Consider the following 18732-nt stretch of genomic DNA (forward strand, 5'->3'; position numbering starts at 1 on the left):
GCCTGCAGTCGTCGGGAGGAAGGCGGCTTTAGTCGTCAGTTGTTTGGAATAAAAGATACATAGAGAGATACATCCGAGAAAGAGCCTGGGAGACACTGTGGTTTGCAGAGGAATAATGAAAACAGGCAGAGGGGATGGAAAGGACTGTGAGAAAGAGGAGCAGGAAAGGGCAAGTACATTTTGCATGTTTCCGTTTGGGTTCTGTCTCCCAGGACCATCACCACTTCCTGATGTGATTTATAGAGCTTCTATTAGGCAATTGGAGCTGACTTTCAACCGTGCGACCATGTTGGCTCTACGAAAAGACTAGAACAAAGGGAGATAAAAAGTAGGAAGGGATAAAATGAGATTTCTAATCAGTCTGGACCTGATCTTGGTTTGTCTGTATCCATGTGATTACTGAAGTTATCACCCAGCAATGTGAGTCTTAGCAAACCCTTATTCTTCTTTAATTCCCCAAATAAATCTAGAAACACCCTCACTGTGCTGATCAAGCAAAGCAAGCTGTCATTTGACTGTTCCCTACGACGCTCCAATTCCAAGAACAAAGAGAAACAATAGGTTGAAGTAGTATTGTATTTTTAATCTAGTCAGTTCATTCTTCTTGCTGACATGAGATGAGCAGTATGAGATCGGTCCACCTGCCAGAATGGAACACGGGGTAATGCATCTTCATTTTGAAATGGGTGTCCATGATAAGCCGTTTGAATGCATTGCATGAGAATGAGAAGGACCTAATTGGCTAGGCTCACACCGCCAGGAGGATGAAATCATTTTTATCTGCTCTGCCTTTGGCTTTCCAAATGCTCTTGTTCACCCCCGTAAATCACAATGCATCCACCGTTGAAGTCGGAAGTTTACATACACCCTAGCCAAATACATTTAAACTCCACGCCACTTTATTTTAAGAATGTGAAATGTCAGAAGAATAGTAGATTGAATTATTTATTTCAGCTTTTAACTCGTTCATCACATTCCAAGTAGGTCAGAAGTTTACATAAGTTTAGTATTTGGTAGCATTGCCTTTAAATTGTTTAATGTGGGTCAAACGTTTCGGGTAGCCTTCCACAAAGCTTCCCACAATTAGTTGGGTGAAGCTCCTGACAGAGCTGGTGTAACTCAGTCAGGTTTGTAGGCTTCCTTGCTCGCACACGCTTTTTCAGTTCTGCCCACAAATGTTCTATAGGATTGAGGTCAGGGCTTTGTGATGGCCTCTCCAATACCTTGCCTTTGTTGTTCTTAAGCCATTTTGCCACAGCTTTGGAAGTATGCTTGGGGTCATTGTTTAATTGGAAGACCCATTTGCGACCAAATTTTAACTTCCTGACTGATGTATTGCTTCAATATGTTGCTTCCACATCATTTCAAATCAAATCAAATCAAATTTTATTTGTCACATACACATGGTTAGCAGATGTTAATGCGAGTGTAGCGAAATGCTTGTGCTTCTAGTTCCGACAATGCAGTGATAACCAACAAGTAATCTAACTAACAATTCCAAAACTACTGTCTTATACACAGTGTAAGGGGATAAGGAATATGTACATAAGGATATATGAATGAGTGATGGTACAGAGCAGCATACAGTAGATGGTATCGAGTACAGTATATACATATGAGATGAGTATGTAGACAAAGTAAACAAAGTGGCATAGTTAAAGTGGCTAGTGACATAAGAATGCAGTCGATGATCTAGAGTACAGTATATACATATGCATATGAGATGAATAATGTAGGGTAAGTAACATTATATAAGGTAGCATTGTTTAAAGTGGCTAGTGATATATTTACATCATTTCCCATTATTAAAGTGGCTGGAGTTGGGTCAGTGTCAATGACAGTGTGTTGGCAGCAGCCACTCAATGTTAGTGGTGGCTGTTTAACAGTCTGATGGCCTTGAGATAGAAGCTGTTTTTCAGTCTCTCGGTCCCAGCTTTGATGCACCTGTACTGACCTCGCCTTCTGGATGATAGCGGGGTGAACAGGCAGTGGTTCGGGTGGTTGATGTCCTTGATGATCTTTATGGCCTTCCTGTAACATCGGGTGGTGTAGGTGTCCTGGAGGGCAGGTAGTTTGCCCCGGTGATGCGTTGTGCAGACCTCACTACCCTCTGGAGAGCCTTACGGTTGAGGGCGGAGCAGTTGCCGTACCAGGCGGTGATACAGCCCGCCAGGATGCTCTCGATTGTGCATCTGTAGAAGTTTGTGAGTGCTTTTGGTGACAAGCCGAATTTCTTCAGCCTCCTGAGGTTGAAGAGGCGCTGCTGCGCCTTCTTCACGACACTGTCAGTGTGAGTGGACCAATTCAGTTTGTCTGTGATGTGTATGCCGAGGAACTTAAAACTTGCTACCCTCTCCACTACTGATCCATCGATGTGGATAGGGGTGTTCCCTCTGCTGTTTCCTGAAGTCCACAATCATCTCCTTAGTTTTGTTGACGTTGAGTGTGAGGTTATTTTCCTGACACCACACTCCGAGGGCCCTCACCTCCTCCCTGTAGGCCGTCTCGTCGTTGTTGGTAATCAAGCCTACCACTGTTGTGTCGTCCGCAAACTTGATGATTGAGTTGGAGGCGTGCATGGCCACGCAGTCGTGGGTGAACAGGGAGTACAGGAGAGGGCTCAGAACGCACCCTTGTGGGGCCCCGTGTTGAGGATCAGCGGGGAGGAGATGTTGTTGCCTACCCTCACCACCTGGGGCGGCCCGTCAGGAAGTCAGAACCCAGTTGCACAGGGGCGGGGTCGAGACCCAGGGTCTCGAGCTTGATGACGAGCTTGGAGGGTACTATGGTGTTGAATGCCGAGCTGTAGTCGATGAACAGCATTCTCACATAGGTATTCCTCTTGTCCAGGTGGGTTAGGGCAGTGTGCAGTGTGGTTGAGATTGCATCGTCTGTGGACCTATTTGGGCGGTAAGCAAATTGGAGTGGGTCTAGGGTGTCAGGTAGGGTGGAGGTGATATGGTCCTTGACTAGTCTCTCAAAGCACTTCATGATGACGGAAGTGAGTGCTACGGGGCGGTAGTCGTTTAGCTCAGTTACCTTAGCTTTCTTGGGAACAGGAACAATGGTGGCCCTCTTGAAGCATGTGGGAACAGCAGACTGGTATAGGGATTGATTGAATATGTCCGTAAACACACCGGCCAGCTGGTCTGCGCATGCTCTGGCTGGGGATGCCGTCTGGGCCTGCAGCCTTGCGAGGGTTAACACGTTTAAATGTCTTACTCACCTCGGCTGCAGTGAAGGAGAGACCGCATGTTTTCGTTGCAGGCCGTGTCAGTGGCAATGTATTGTCCTCAAAGCGGGCAAAAAAGTTATTTAGTCTGCCTGGGAGCAAGACATCCTGGTCCGTGACTGGGCTGTCTCCCTCATTATGCCATCTATTTTGTGAAGGGCACCAGGCACTCCTGCAGCAAAGCACACCCACAACATGATGCTGCCACCCCCATGCGTCACAGTTGGGATGGTGTTCTTCGGCTTGCAAGCATCCCCTTTTTCCTCCAAACATAACAATGGCCATTATGGCCAAACAGTTCTATTTTTGTTTCATCAGACCAGAGGACATTTCTCCAAAAAGTACAATCTTTGTCCCCATGTGCAGTTGAAAACCATAGTCTGGATTTATGGCGGTTTTAGAGCAGTGGCTTCTTCCTTGCTGAGTGACCTTTCAGGTTATGTTGATATAGGACTCGTTTTACTGTGAATGTAGATACTTTAGTGCCTGTTTCCTCCAGCATCTTCACAATGTCCTTTGCTGTTGTTCTGGGATTGATTTGCACTTTTCGCACCAAAGTACGTTCATCTCTAGGAGACAGGACGCATCTCCTTCCTGAGCGGTATGACGGCTGCGTGGTCCCATGGTATTTATACTTGCGTACTATTGTTTGTACAGATGAATGTGGTACCTTCAGGTGTTTGGAAATTGCTCCCAAGGATGAGGTCTACAATTTGTTTTCTGAGGAATTGGCTGATTTCTTTTGATTTTCCCATGATGTCAAGCAAAGAGGCACTTAGTTTGAAGGTAGGCCTTAAAATACATCCACAGGTACACCTCCAATTGACTCAAATGATGTCAATTAGCCTATCAGAAGCTTCTAAAGCCATGACATCATTTTCTGGAATTTTCCAAGCTGTTTAAAGGCACAGTCAACTAAGTGTATGTAAACTTCTGACCCACTGGAATTGTGATACATTGAATTATAAGTGAAATAATCTGTCTGTAAACAATTGTTGTAAAATTTACTTGTGTCATGAACAAAGTAGATGTCCTAACTGTCTTGCCAAAACTATAGTTTGTTAACAAAAAATGTGTGGTTGAAAAACGAGTTTTAATGACTCCAACCTCAGTGTATGTAAACTTCCGACTTCAACTGTATATTGGGTCTCACTCTCACTATGTTCTACAACTTTAGCGACAATTCAAAAAATGTACTTTTGTTTACACTAAACAGACACTGCAAAACAAGGGTGTTGTTTTCATAAACTCTCTCTCTCCTGCGTGTGTGTGTGTGTGTGTGTGTGTGTGTGTGTGTGCGTGTTTGAGTTGAGTTGAACAGGCGCAGGCGGGAGCGTTGACTGCCGCATTGCACAGAATACCTAAACAGCTGTGGTCCCCATTCGGAGCGATTGATCATGTCTCTGGATCAAACAAGGGGAGAGCTGACTGCTTCAATCCACATCTCATCTCACACACAGGCTTTAGCAACACATAGGAAAATAAATTCATCAGTACGCTAAAAGTTTAGTGTCACCTTATTGAATTGAAATTAAATGAGCTAACGTCACTTTGTTCGAAAATATTTAGTAACTAGTGTAGTTACTGTGTAGTTGGGTAACATTTGCTGTCATTCCCTGCGTCTGCACCACACATCTCCAGCTCTGTACTCGCCTCATCTTGGAGTCACGGACTTCCTGCCCATATGGCAACCTGCTTATTTCCCTACGGCACCTTGACATTAACTGATGATCTGTAGCTGACTTCCGGATATTTACTTCCTCCTATGGGACACGGGGTGACAATTCTATATCCTCGCACAGCAACTGGACACACCTGAGTAGAAAAGCCATAACTGGTGGCGGAGCCCGTGCCCCATCTCTCTATCTGGCTAAATATGATGGAGTGGCCAAGCAGGCAATTCAGAGGCTTGTCAAAATGTCGGCCAGAGGGAACTCTAGCAAGCTGAGGACATTGAGAGAGGAATGTGTACATTGCATTTCTGGGTTGTGTTAAATGGTGATATGAAAGAAAAAGGAGGTCATTAGCATTATGCAGATGCTGACACTGCACCTTCGGGTCAGGATGAGGGGTTTCGTGTGTGTGTGTGTGCACGCGCATGGGTGGGCGAGGGCGTACGTGTGTGTGAGTGTCTGTCTTGGGTACAGTGTGAGAAGGCTAGTCACGTCCGTCTGACACACACACACACTAGGCTAGCATGCTGAGCATGTGTTGAGGGGCACCGGGGGGAGCCCCTGAGCTGTCAGAACAGGATGGATGCAGAGGCTGCCCTGAATAGCAACAGGCTCAGGGGAAATACTAGCAGCACCACGACACAACAGTTACAAAAAGTTACACTGTGGCCTTCACAACACGCTACGCTATCGCTAGGCTACGCTATCGCTAGGCTATGCTAGTGCTGTGGCTTTTATAAAACCGCTAGGCTGCGCTTCGCTGTGGCCGCACAGAACAGAACAGCACGCTACGCTACGCTAGTGCTGTGGCCTTCACAGCCCTGAGGAGGAGGATCTGCTTTGCCTCACAAAAGAGGCCAGGCGCTCTGAGCTCTGCTCTCTGGGGACCTGCAGCTAGAACATTTGAGTTTGATGTTTAGAAGCATGTTGTTGAGGGATCTCCGTTTGGCAGACAGTGTCAACGTGGGCAGGGTTTTGATAGAAAAAGACAGTACATTTCAATCTCTATACACAGAGAGGCACTGACTATAGTCAGTTGTCCAACTGAATGTGTTCAACTGAAATGTGTCTTCAGCATTTAACCCAACCCCTCTGAATCAGGGAACAGTACTTTGCTCAGGGGCAGAATGATAATTACGTTTTATGACATACAAAGACAAGATTTTCAGCGATCAGCTAGAAATCAGTCCGTTGGCACTTTTCCTTAGAATCTATAAACCATAATAGCTTCCCCCCAAGCACCTGGGAGGGGACACTTAAAGGGGAAGGTCAGTGTGATATTATCACTTTAAAAAGGTTTCCCCATTACATCCCAGCCCAATATACGCCCATGCCTTTAACGGCTAGTGGGATAGCCTATGCAGTGGGCTCAGTGGATTACGGGCAATTGAAAAAATGGGGACAGTACTGTAAGGGACTATATTCTAAGGGCAATCCATGTTGTGTCCCTGTGGAAACCCTCTTGCACTCAGCTCCCTTTTGAAATGAATAGGGGTCTTAGTGCACCACTGCACCTGGCCTGAAAACTGCTGAGGCAGCCCACTCTTGCATTCCTTCTCCTTTCTCGCTCACTCCCTCTCTCTGGGTCCAGTTGGCAGGTTGGCTGCAGGAAAGGCAGCTCTTAAGTGGATTTCGGAGCAGCAGAGAGGCCCGCAGTGTGAATATTAAGAGCGCTTCGGCTTCCCTAGAAGCTCCTGAGTCAAACAGTCAGCGATAGCCAGGCAGGCCCTTTTTTTATTTTTTGAATGGGAGGAGAGTGCTAGTGAGAGAGCTAGCGACGACGCTCCGCGTCGGGTGTCAGAAGTGCAATTGTACACAATCTATCAAGGAGAGGAAAGTTGAAATTAACATAACTGAATTGGGAACGGAGGGTTTCGGAGGTAGGGAGAGTGGGTTTCTCTGTTCAAAATGGGTGGTTTGCAGGGGGAAGGATGTGAGAGGAATGTTTAAGCAGAGAGGGAAGTCTTCTTACCTGGAATGCCTGGTGGGGTTTTCAGGTATTTCCCATTGAAATGCTGTATCACCACTTCACATTTCTCCGTGGACTCCATCCTGTAGCAAAAAGAAAAGGACATTAATACAACTGCGGGGCATTACACATGATGAACACACAAAACCTGCTATAAAACATACAATTACAGTCCTTTCACATCTACGTTTGACATTTTAGTCACTTAGCAGACGCTCTTATCCAGAAGTGTAGTGAGGGCATACATTGTTGTTGTTTCACACGTCATAACACGTTAACCAGGCAGTATACAGAGCATTCGGAAAGTATTCAGACCCCTTGCCTTATTCCACATTGTGTTACATTACAGCCTTATTCTAAAATGGATTAAATCGTCCCCCCCCCCCCCCGTTATCAATCTACACACATATACCCCATAATGACAAAGCAAAAACAGGTTTATAGAAATGTTTGCAAATGTACTCTAACTTAAAAACTTAAATATCACATTTACATAAGTATTCAGACCCTTTACTCAGTACTTTGTTGAACACCTTTGGCAGCGATTACAGCATTGAGTCTTCTCGGTTATGATGCAACAAGCTTGGCACACCTATATTTGGGCAGTTTCTCCCATTCTTCTCTGCAGATCCACTCATGCTCTGTCAGGTTGGATGGGGAGCGTTGCTGCACAGCTATTTTCAGGTCTCTCCAGAGATGTTCGATCGGGTTCAAGTCTGGGCTTTGGCTGGGCCACTCAAGGTCCATTCAGAGACCAGAGAATCTTGTGTCCCATGGTCTGAGAGTCCTTTAGGTTCCATTTGGCCAAAGTATTTTACTGAGGAGTGGCTTCCGTCTGGCAACTCTACCATAAAGGCCTGATTGGTTGAAGCTGCAGAGAAGTTTGTTCTTCTGGAAGGTTCTCCTTTCTCCACAAAAGGAATTCTGGAGCTCTGTAAGAGTGACCACCGGGTTCTTGGTCACCTCCTTGACCAAGGTCCTTCTCCCCCTATTACTCAGTTTGGCTGGGCAGCCAGCTGTAGGAAGAGTCTTGGTGGTTACAAACTTCTTCCATTTAAGAAGGATGGAGGACACGGTGTTCTTGGGGACCTTCAATGCTGTTGGTATCCTTCTCCAGATTTGTACCTCGACACAATCCTGTCTCGGAGCTCTACAGACAATTCCTTTGACCACATGTCTTGGTTTTTGCTCTGACATGCACTGTCAACGGTGTAACCTTTTATAGATAAGTATGTGCCTTTACAAATCATGCCCAAGCAAATTAATTTACCACAGGTGGACTCCAAGTTATAGAAACATCTCAAGGATTATTAATGGAAACAGGATGCACCTGAGCTCAATTTCAAGTCTCATAGCAAAGGGTCTGAATACTTGTGTAAATAAGGCATCTGTTTTTAAAACGTTTAATACATTTGCAAAAAAATCTATATTTTGTAAAGATTGTTATTTTATTTAATTTAATACATTTTAGAATAAGGCTGTAACATAAACTGTGGAAAAGGGGAAGGGGTCTGAATACTTTCCCAATGCACTGTATATCCTACTCAAGTGCCGTAGCCGAATACAACTATTACAAATATTGAGTACCTAAAACATAACATATACTACATGTAATATGTTTAAGTATGCATGGAACATTTTCTATGTTGAACCAATTTAGATTCGAGGCCCTATGACGACACGTATTGTTTCCCTTGGCTCACGGCTGAGAGATAACAGCATGTGGCTGAGTCATTTTATGACGAGGCTAATTGAGGAAGTACACCCGCGATTTACAGTGATATCCAAATTCTCCTGGGCTAATTGAGGAAGTACACCCGCGATTTACAGTGATATCCAAATTCTCCTGGGCTAATTGAGGAAGTACACCCGCGATTTACAGTGATATCCAAATTCTCCTGGGCTAATTGAGGAAGTACACCCGCGATTTACAGTGATATCCAAATTCTCCTGGGCTAATTGAGGAAAGTGAGTGGAGTGAGTAGTAATGGGACATGAGAGACTGGAGAGAGAGAGCGGACTGTCCGTGTGTCATGGAACAGGAAGGGTGGCGTTACGAAGGGAGTGGAGTCACACAGTGCAACTGTGACTCATCTCATTTACAGAGAACAAAGTAAGATCGTATTAAACCCTCGCCTCCCTCCCTCCGCCCCGACTCAGACCACTGATCAACTAAATACGTACGTACCAGGAAGGGGTCTATGATCCATCTCTCACTCTATATCACTTACTAGCTTCCCCTTCCCCGCTATCATCCGCCATTCTTTACTTTCTGTCTTGCTCTCGTACTTCTCTTTTTCTGTTCCATCCTTCCTTTCTCTCTCCCTTTTCTTTCACCCCCTTTTCCATACGCATCTACCTCTTTTTACCCTCCATATTTTTCACGTTTCATCCATTTCTTTCTGTTATCCATCTCTTCCCCCCCCTCTCACCTATTTTTTTACTCTCCATCTTTCTCACCTGTCTTCTTTCTCATCTGTCTTCACCCTTGTTACCCCCCTCTCTCTCTGGCAGTGGTTCCTGTAGTGGAAGTGGATCAGGTCCCTCTGTCTCATTGTGGCAGTATGAGTCAACGGAGCCCTTTTCAGAGTGACTGGCCTTGAACGGCCTGCCAGGCACACATTCACCTACCGCTTCTGCCAGTGATCCAAATGGAGCGCACACGTCCCAGACACACACACTAACACAATTACACACTCTCAGTTCGGCCCCTCCCTCCTTGTATTCACAATGATAGAGAGGCCCCAGATGAGAGGAAATAACCTGCATAGAGCAGAGGTAACCTCTCTCTTTAACGCAATTCTAAGTCAACCCATCGCCCTACCATAGGCACTGTGTGGACTTGAATTGATTTTAGACTGTATGCAATATGGTAACGATCTTCTGTCACAAGTGAAACTAGTGGTTGATTTGTAATTGGGAAAATGTATCCCTCTTGTGAGCAATTGGATCAGACCCAGACTGACAACTACTCTTTATGACCTACTCTGTTTCTCTCAATCCTCTTTCTCGACCTCTCTCCGTTCGCTTTCTCCCTCCCTCTATTAAAACCTGTTCTCTCTCTCTCTTTTCTACCTTTTTCTCATTCTTTCTCTCACCCCCCCTTAGCTCTTTCAGGTCTGATGAGCTCCCGACAGCCACCCATCCTCTTCCTGGCTGCTCTGCGTGAAGCAGGGAGCAATGCATGATGGTTAAAGACATCAGGTGGTCTTGTCCACAGTGATTAGCGGCGAAGCCCCCAGTAATGGGCTCTGATAACACTAATGGTGGAGTGCAGAAACACTTAGCAAGGTTTACTCTCGCTAATGCCCCTCTGTCCCTCAACATCTGTGGACTAGAGGCTGGGGCCTTCTATCTCAACACCCAATGAGTCTCAAATGGATGGGGCCGTATGGGACTATTTAGTGCACTGCTTCAGACCAGAGCCCAGGGAAGCTATCAACTATATAATAGGTGGTAGGGTACCATTTCGGACACACCCTCGCCTTTCTCTTTCGTTTTTTTTTTCTCCCCCATTTGAACAGGTGGCCTGTGACAGCCATGTGTGTACGTTTGTGCATGTATATGTCCGCGTTAGTCTGTCGGAGTCTGTCTGTCTGTCCTTCTGTAACCCACTGTAATAGAGTGGGGAATAGGAGGGGACTGCAGCACGGGCTGAATAAGAGAAATCCCTGCAAGATGGTGTCATTGTTCTCATCAACACCTTCCTCTGGGTAAACAAGCCGGGAGTGTTGTTGTGTTGGGGGGGGAGGACGTAAACGACTTTGAAGGGATAGCAGGGTCAACTCTCAAGTTTTACAGGGGGAAAGTATAGCCTCAAACGGCCGGATGATGTGCAAACAAAAGTATGTGCAGCGTGTGTGTGCGTGTGTCTTTTTCTCTCTCCCACACGCATCCAAACCCACAGGCCGCAGGCAGGCACTACCCTTCAGGCTTCAAAACACTTGTCAACGGAGTGCGTGTGCTCCAAGCAGGTATACCTGGCGAAGCCGACCCCTCTGCTGACCCCGTTGGCGTCCCGCAGTATCCGCGTGGAGATGACGTGACCGAAGGGCTTCAGCATGTTCTCCAGCTCCTGCTCATCCATGGACACCGGCAGGTTGGAGATGTACAGGTTGGTGGGGTCCTGCTCCTGTTGCTGTGGAGGGAGAGCGCGATTCAGATTCTGAAAAACGGTATTGTCTCAACAGTTAATACGGCGTAAGAATGATACAGCAACAAAGATACACAAGGAGAGAGAGCGAGAGAGAGAGAGAGAGTTAGAAAGAATGCGTCAGTTACGCTTCAAATATGTACAACCAGTGCCTTGCGAGCTGTCACGAAACAACTTTCATCACAGGCAACTCTGTGTGAACTCAGATACAGCTTGGTCTCCGCGATGATGACAATCACATTCACACACACAGTCAGAGCACGCTTTGCTATGCTCGTCTATGCGAGCAGTGTGCGTGGTCACGCATACTGTATCTGTGCAATGGAATCTGTGTACGTGGGTAATACTGTATGTGTATGCCAGCATATGTACCAGTAATCTATGCATGCCAGCGTGTGTGTGTGTGTGTGGTGTGTGTGTGTGGTGTATGTGTGGTGTGTGTGTGTGTGTGTGAGAATATGCCAGGGAATGTAGGATAAGATTAACTTTAATATCCCAGAGGTGGAAAATGTATTTAGACACTATACATGACACATTTAACATAATAAATACAGTGCCTTCAGAAAGTATTCACTCACCTTTTTCCACATTTTGTTGTGTATTAATGTATTATTAATGTATTCAATTGAGATTTTGTGTCACTGATCTACACACAATATCCCATAATGTCAAAGTGGAATTTGGATTTTTACAGAAATTAATGAAAAATGTAAAGCTGAAATGTCTTGCATCAATCAAATATTCAACCTCTTTGTTATGGCAAGCCTAAATAAGTTCAGGAGTAAAAATTAGCTTAACAAATCGCATAATAAGTTGCATGGACTCATTCAGTGTTCAATAATAATGGTTTAACATGATTTTTGAATGACTACCCCATCTCTTTACCCGAACTCATCACTCAGTACCACTTCATATTTTCAAGCATTGTGGTGGCTGCATCATGTTATGGGTAAGCTTGTCATCGACATGGACTGGGGAGATTTTTTGGATACAAATACACGGAATACGGAATAAGCACAGGCATAATCCTATAGGAAAACCTGGATCAGTCTGTTTTTCCATCAGACACTGGTAGACGGATTAACCTTTCAGCAGGACAATAACCTAAAACACAAGGCCAATTCTACACGGGAGTTCCTGACCAAGACAACAGTAAATGTTCCTGAGTGGCATTGTTACAGCTTTAACTTAACCTTTTACTGCTGTGGACTAAATCAGGGTCACACAGAGTGATTCTTGATAGTCTTAAACAAATCTACGTTGAAAAAGAAGTATACACCTCACACTCATGGTTATGTGCTTAAAAAGAAGACACCTGTACCATGTCAAATATAGAGTTGAAATGTATTCAATTTTGAGTTTGCATCCCAATATTAAACTTGATATACAGTTGAAGTCAGAAGTTTACATACACCACACATTTTTTGCTAACAAACTATAGGTTTGGCAAGTTGGTTAGGACATCTACTTTGTGCATGACACAAGTCATTTTTACAACAATTGTTTCACTGAAACACAATTCCAGTGGGTCAAAAGTTTACATACACTAAGTTGACTGTGCTTTTAAACAGCTTGGACAATTCCAGAAAATGATGTCATGGCTTTAGAAGCTTCTGATAGGCTAGTTGACATCATTTGAGTCAATTGGAGATGTACTTGTTAATGTATTTCAAGGCCTACCTTCAAACTAAGTGCCTCTTTGCTTGGCAACATGGGAAAATCAAAAGAAATCAGCCAAGACCTCAGAAAAACAATTGTAGACCTCCACAAGTCTGGTTCATCCTTGGGAGCAATTTCCAAACGCCTGAAGGTACCACGTTCATCTGTACAAACAATAGTACCCAAGTATAAACACCATGGGACCACGCAGCTGTCATACCGCTTAGGAAGGAGATGCATTCTGTCTCCTAGAGATGAACGTATTTTGGTGCGAAAAGTGCAAATCAATCCCGGAACAACAGCAAAGGACCTTGTGATGATGCTGGAGGAAACAGGTACAAAAGTATCTATATCCACAGTAAAACAAGTTCTATAACGACATAACCTGAAAGGCCGCTCAGCAAGGAAGAAGCCACTACTTCAAAACCTCCATAAAAAAGCCAGACTATGGTTTGTAACTGCACATGGGGACAAAGATCGTATTTTTTGGAGAAATGTCCTCTGGTCTGATGAAACAAAAATAGAACAGTTTGGCCATAAAGACCATCGTTATGTTTGGAGGAAAAGGGGAGGCTTGCAAACTAAAGGACACAATCCCAACCGTGAAGCACGGGGGTGGCAGCATCATGTTGTGGGGGTGATTTGCTGCAGGAGGGACTGGTGCCCTTCACAAAATAGATGGCATCATTAGGGATGAAAATTATGTGGATAGCAACATCTCAAGACATCAGTCAGGAAGTTAAAGCTTGGTCGCAAATGGGTCTTCCAAATGGACAATGACCCCAAGCATACTTCCAAAGTTGTGGCAAAATGGCTTAAGGACAACAAAGTCAAGGTATTGGAGTGGCCATAACAAAGCCCTGACCTCAATCCTATAGAAAATGTGTGGGCAGAATTGAAAAAGCGTGTGCGAGCAAGGAGGCCTACAAAACCTGACTCGGTTACACCAGCTCTGTTAGGAGGAATGGGCCAAAATTCACCCAATTTACTGTGGGAAGCTTGCGGAAGGCTCTCCGAAACGTTTAAGTTAAACCATTTATAGGCAATGCTACCAAATACTAATTGAGTGTATGTAAACTTCTGACCCACTGGGAATGTGATGGAAGAAATAAAAGCTGAAATAAATAATTCTCTCTACTATTATTCTGACATTTCACAGTCTTAAAATAAAGTGGTGATCCTAACTGACCTAAGACAGGGAATGTTTACTAGGATTAAATGTCAGGAATTGTGAAAAACTGAGTTTAAAGGTATTTGGCTAAGGTGTATGTAAACTTCCGACTTCAACTGTACATCACAGAAGACTGAAATATAACAAAACTGTTTGACATAGAAAAAACAGATTTTCAAAGTAAAAAAAAAGAGTAATTTCATAATAATAATGAAAAATCTGAATAACATTCCACCCATGAGGCCAAAGAGGGCACGTTTGGTCATTGACTGCAGGAAAGGGCTACATTGGCTTGAAAATGTCCGTCTAGCAATCATCAACAATCATCTTGACAGAGCTTAAAGAATTTGAAAAACAGTAATGGTGTTTAAAGCTGTTAGAGACTTCTCCAAAAAGACGTACATCTGTAATCGCTGCCAAAGTTGCTTCTACACAGTATTGACTCCGGCGTGTGAATACTTACAGTGTGTAAATTAGATATTTCACTTTGCCATTATCGGGGTATTGTGTGTAAATCCATTTTGAATTCAGGCTGTAACACAAAAAAGGGGTAGGAATACTTTGTGCATGTACACATGTATGGGTGTGTGTATGTATGCCAACTTGTGAGTGTGTGTGTGTGGTATTTTTATGTCAGTGTGTGTGTACACCAGTGACTGTGTATGTTTACACTAACGTGTGGTCTGTAGCGCCTGAGGGTTCTAGCTAGCGGGGGCACAGCTGGCGGGGCAGCGCCAGGGAGAGAGGGTGGCAGCAGGCCAGCAGCGTCTCTCCAATACGGCCAGTCTGGACAACCACCAGCACATCTCAACGCACCCTTTAGCCCGCCGTATACAAGGCCACACTGGAGTACAAGCAGCCATGGCAAGGCTTAAATTTGAACAGCAGCGTCTTATATTCTCCTGAATGGGAGAAAGGTGTGCTGTGATACAGCTAGCAGGCAAACAGGTTAGCTAGCAGCCCTGAGGGCTGACACCTAGACATGATACTTCACTTTAGCCACAGAGAATAATGACCAGCCAAGGAATTCACTTTACCAGCAGCCTCTTCCCATTAACTTAATGGGAGCAGGCTGTGTTGTGCTGCTAGCGGGCTAACCAGCTAGCACAGGCTAGCAGCCCTGAGGGCTAACACCTATACATTTTTAGTAATTTAGCAGACACTCCTATCCAGAGCGACCTACAGGAGCAAGTAGGGTTAAGTGCCTTGCTCATGGGCACACTTGCATATTTTTCACCTAGTCTGCTTGGGGATTTGAACCAGCTACCTTTCGGTTACTGGCCCAGCGCTCTTAACAGTTAGGCTACCTGCCGCCCAATAGATGGTACTTCACTTTAGCCACAGAGAGGAATGACAAAACCCGACTCAGACATCAACAGAAATGACCGTTTCAAAATGGCCTCGTTCAGATGTAGGCGGAACAAACTGTGACTGATGAGGATCGTAAAAATGTCCAGTGTAGATGTTTAGCCACTCCCCAGTGCTTCTTCCCTGTCCCTTTTATGCTTAATCCCCTCTCTCTTTTAGCTTCCTCCATCTCCTTTTGCTTTCTCCCCCTCTCTTTTGGCTTCCCCCCTCTCTTTTTGCTTCCTCCCTCTCTTTTTGCTTCCTCCCTCTCTTTTTGCTTCCTCCCTCTCTCTTTGTTATCGATAGAGAGCACAGGAAGTATCTCGGATGTCTTGTTCCGTCCGACTGTCGGTCCTTTCTCTGATTAAGTGTCTTATCGAACAGGACATGTAAGATCAGATTAAAGCCCATCATGGACAAAAACCCATGCTGGAAAAACAGGAAAACACTGGTCTTCTAACCAGGAACTCAAGTTGCTAAAGTATGTTTTACATTTCCAGTGTATTCATGAGTTATTGGGGGGTTTAACGTAATGGAGGTAGTACAAAGTGAGCTTCCAACTCTTAATTAAAAGCGACTTCTATACCGTTTTATTCCATAACAGCCCATTGATTTCCAGAAGGCCAGTATTCAGAATTATGTCAGATATGCTAAATTCAACATTAAGGCAGACACTGATTCACATAGTTAGACAATGCACATGCTCAGCTGTCGGGCCGTAAATGAAACAGTAATCGAGGCGAGTGTGTGTGTTTGTTTGTCTAAGTGCATGTCATAATGTGTGTACCAGTGTATGTGTGCATATGCAAGGGTATGAGCGTTTGTATGTCTAAGTGTGTGTGTGTGTGTGTGAGTCGTTGCTTGCTGGGGCCTTGACGAAGCATCCTCTTGCCATTGAGCTGTGCTATAGAAGGTTAATGGAACGCCTGCAGGCTGTGAGAGCTCTTTGATGGGGATGACGGATGGCACGCCACGCCTGAGCCAACAGCCTCTCTCATATTAAGGGCTGCTCTGTTTACCTCAGTGTAATTTCAATGAAAATTACCTCATTATAGGGGAAGAAGAGTGAACGAGAAAGAGGGAGGGGAGAGAGAGGATGAGCTCTGATTTGACATGGAGAGAGATATGACACATAAAAGAAAGCCCTTGTTGCCTTCGCCGTGTACTTAAGTAGAAAGACATTAACAGTGCTCACGATCTGCCTCCAGGCCATCCAGGTTGTATTCATTGAAATGATAAAAGCGAGAAGAGACAGACAGATGTGCGTCTTGACTGGGGGCACTGTATTTGACACTACACCGGTGCTCTGATTTCCCTCCCTCTCCTCCCCTCCCCTTCCTGTTCAGAGTGAAAGAGAGGATTAGAGCATGCTGGGTAATTGGCTCTACAGCCTCTCATGATTCGTTTTCAGAGCGCCGGCAGTTTCTTGTCTTCAAAGGGGTAAGGGAGCTCAAGGCGATCGGATGACCCCCAGCCACAGGAGGGTGCCAAAACGGTAGCTGGGGGGGGGGGCAATTAAAAACAAAGACTATAGTGTTTCTGGGGAGGGCTATTAGTAACGAAACAGTTCTGTTTGTGTGGATATGTGTTTAGTTTTCTCAAATGTGTCGCCAGAGGGAAAAATACAGTAGAATGTGTTCTAAGTGCTCATCGTGGAACCCCAGGTCGGTGGTACCCGTATAAGAGCTCCACCAACCAGGTGGAGAATGGGAATGATATAGAGAGGGAGACAGGCAAAGGGGGAGACGGGAGAGAAGCGGACGAATACATCCCCCTCAGTTCAAAAGCAGCCCCGGGTTTAATTTGTCAGGAGTCAGAGACAAAAAAAAAAGCAGCAGTACAAAAAACTGTCAGTCAGACAGGCTCTTTGATGAGCCCTCTTCTGCTCCCAGCGATAGCCCCCCCTCCCCCCCCCTCCCCGAATGTTGGGATCAAGCCACCTGCCTTTGAAGGTTCTGTTGTCAAGCACGTCCAAGCCGCCACTTTCCCTCTGTCTGCCCGCTGCACTGTCCACACTCTCGACAGCCACATAGAGGGGATAGTAAGGGGGTGAAGGGGGGGGGGGGGCGAGGGATACAGAGCTACATGTGTTAAGCGTGTGTTTGAGGGGATTTAGGTCCTTAAGAGGGCGCTATGGAATTCTGTGAGCATGTGAGAGTACAGATATCACCCCCCCCGCAAACACACACATTAGCACTCATGCATCAATGCACGCACATGCACTCACATCCACGGAGAGAGAGCGAGAGCGAGTGAGAGCACGCAATGTCCCTATGCTCCACACTAAGGCTAACAAAACCCACATCCCAGAATTCATGCAAAGAGATGAGACGTAGAAGAGACGTCCCCAAGTCGGCCATTTCCTTTCAATTACGGCACGTTAAAAACAAACAGATCCTAAACTGCCTGCCTGATATTAAGTCATAACTGCAAGACTATAACACAGCAACAACGAGGCGATAGCAAACGTGTTCCACACGGCCGCAGAAGTATGGTTCTTTCCATCCCTTTTACCCCTTCTTTCTTTCTCTCCTTTCTGCCCCTGATCTGACATACAACGCAATCGATCCGTTAACTGCTCGTGCCATTATGCCAATGAAATGCAATGTAATTGCGCAGTAAGTCTGGACGCAGTCTGTTACTGACCATTCACCAGAGTCAAAAGCGCCACCTTTGCGTTCACCTCGATGACAGTTTGTTTCATTCTGCTAATCCACCACTCCGCTCCGCCACAGAACCTATCCTAAAATTAGCATACGTTGCTACGGAACTGAGTCTAATGTCTCACATGAATTACCGACCTAGCGTTCTTTCACTTCCTGCGACAATCTATGTCAACGGCAGCTGAGGGGGGTACGACCAACCCCGCCGAGGCACCAAGGTGTTTAGTTGCGTGTACCTTAACACTTATTCACACTCTTTAATTGCATGAACCCACCCGGTACCACCACAGCACTGTGCCCCTTGACAAATGCATAGGAATATGGTTTATTGCCACTTATGTAAAATAGGTAGCTGGTACTGTTATATATTCTAATCTGCTGAAGATGTTAGATGCCTTTGAGGGAACAAGAGGTGGTGATACATTATTAAGGATTTCCGCACACTGTCAGCCAGTCAGGAAGCAAGGGCTTTGTTTAAGGCTAAGAGGCACAATCCAGGCGGGAGGTGGGCTGGGTTGGCATCCTGGGTTGGGTGGTAAATTATTCATCGGGCAGAGATAGTTTGGGGTTGGCAAACAGGGTGTTGGAATGTGCCACGGCTTGTCATGCGGTTGTGCTGCATGTACGTAAGAAAAAGCAAACAATGGATCATTGATTCTGGTATTGCACCTGTGTAGCTTGTTTCTGGTCACAGGTTCAGGAATGGTAAAAATAAATAAAAATCACAACATACTAAATTAACCTCACAAACAGCAGTGTTGGGCAATTTGGAAAGCCATAGTCAGTCAATAAATAATATAATAATACTGGTAGGAAAGGTTTTCCTCTTTAGCTCACAATCTGTGGATAATACACGATTGGAAAT

At 45.2% G+C, this 18732-nt stretch overlaps 1 protein-coding gene across 1 annotated transcript in view; it reads right to left on the bottom strand.

The window, feature by feature from the left end:
- The window catches only part of LOC115131756 (RNA-binding motif, single-stranded-interacting protein 3-like), a 225349-nt gene that overhangs the window by 83133 nt on the left and 123484 nt on the right, over positions 1-18732 (bottom strand). The window contains exons 5-6 of the mRNA XM_029663709.2: positions 10855-11012; positions 6878-6957 (exon numbers count right to left, since the gene is read on the bottom strand). Of these exons, the coding sequence (XP_029519569.1) occupies positions 6878-6957; positions 10855-11012 (238 nt within the window). The remainder of the gene's footprint in view (positions 1-6877; positions 6958-10854; positions 11013-18732) is intronic.

The sequence above is a fragment of the Oncorhynchus nerka genome, linkage group LG7, assembly GCF_034236695.1.
Source record: "Oncorhynchus nerka isolate Pitt River linkage group LG7, Oner_Uvic_2.0, whole genome shotgun sequence".
NCBI classification, from domain to species: domain Eukaryota; kingdom Metazoa; phylum Chordata; class Actinopteri; order Salmoniformes; family Salmonidae; genus Oncorhynchus; species Oncorhynchus nerka.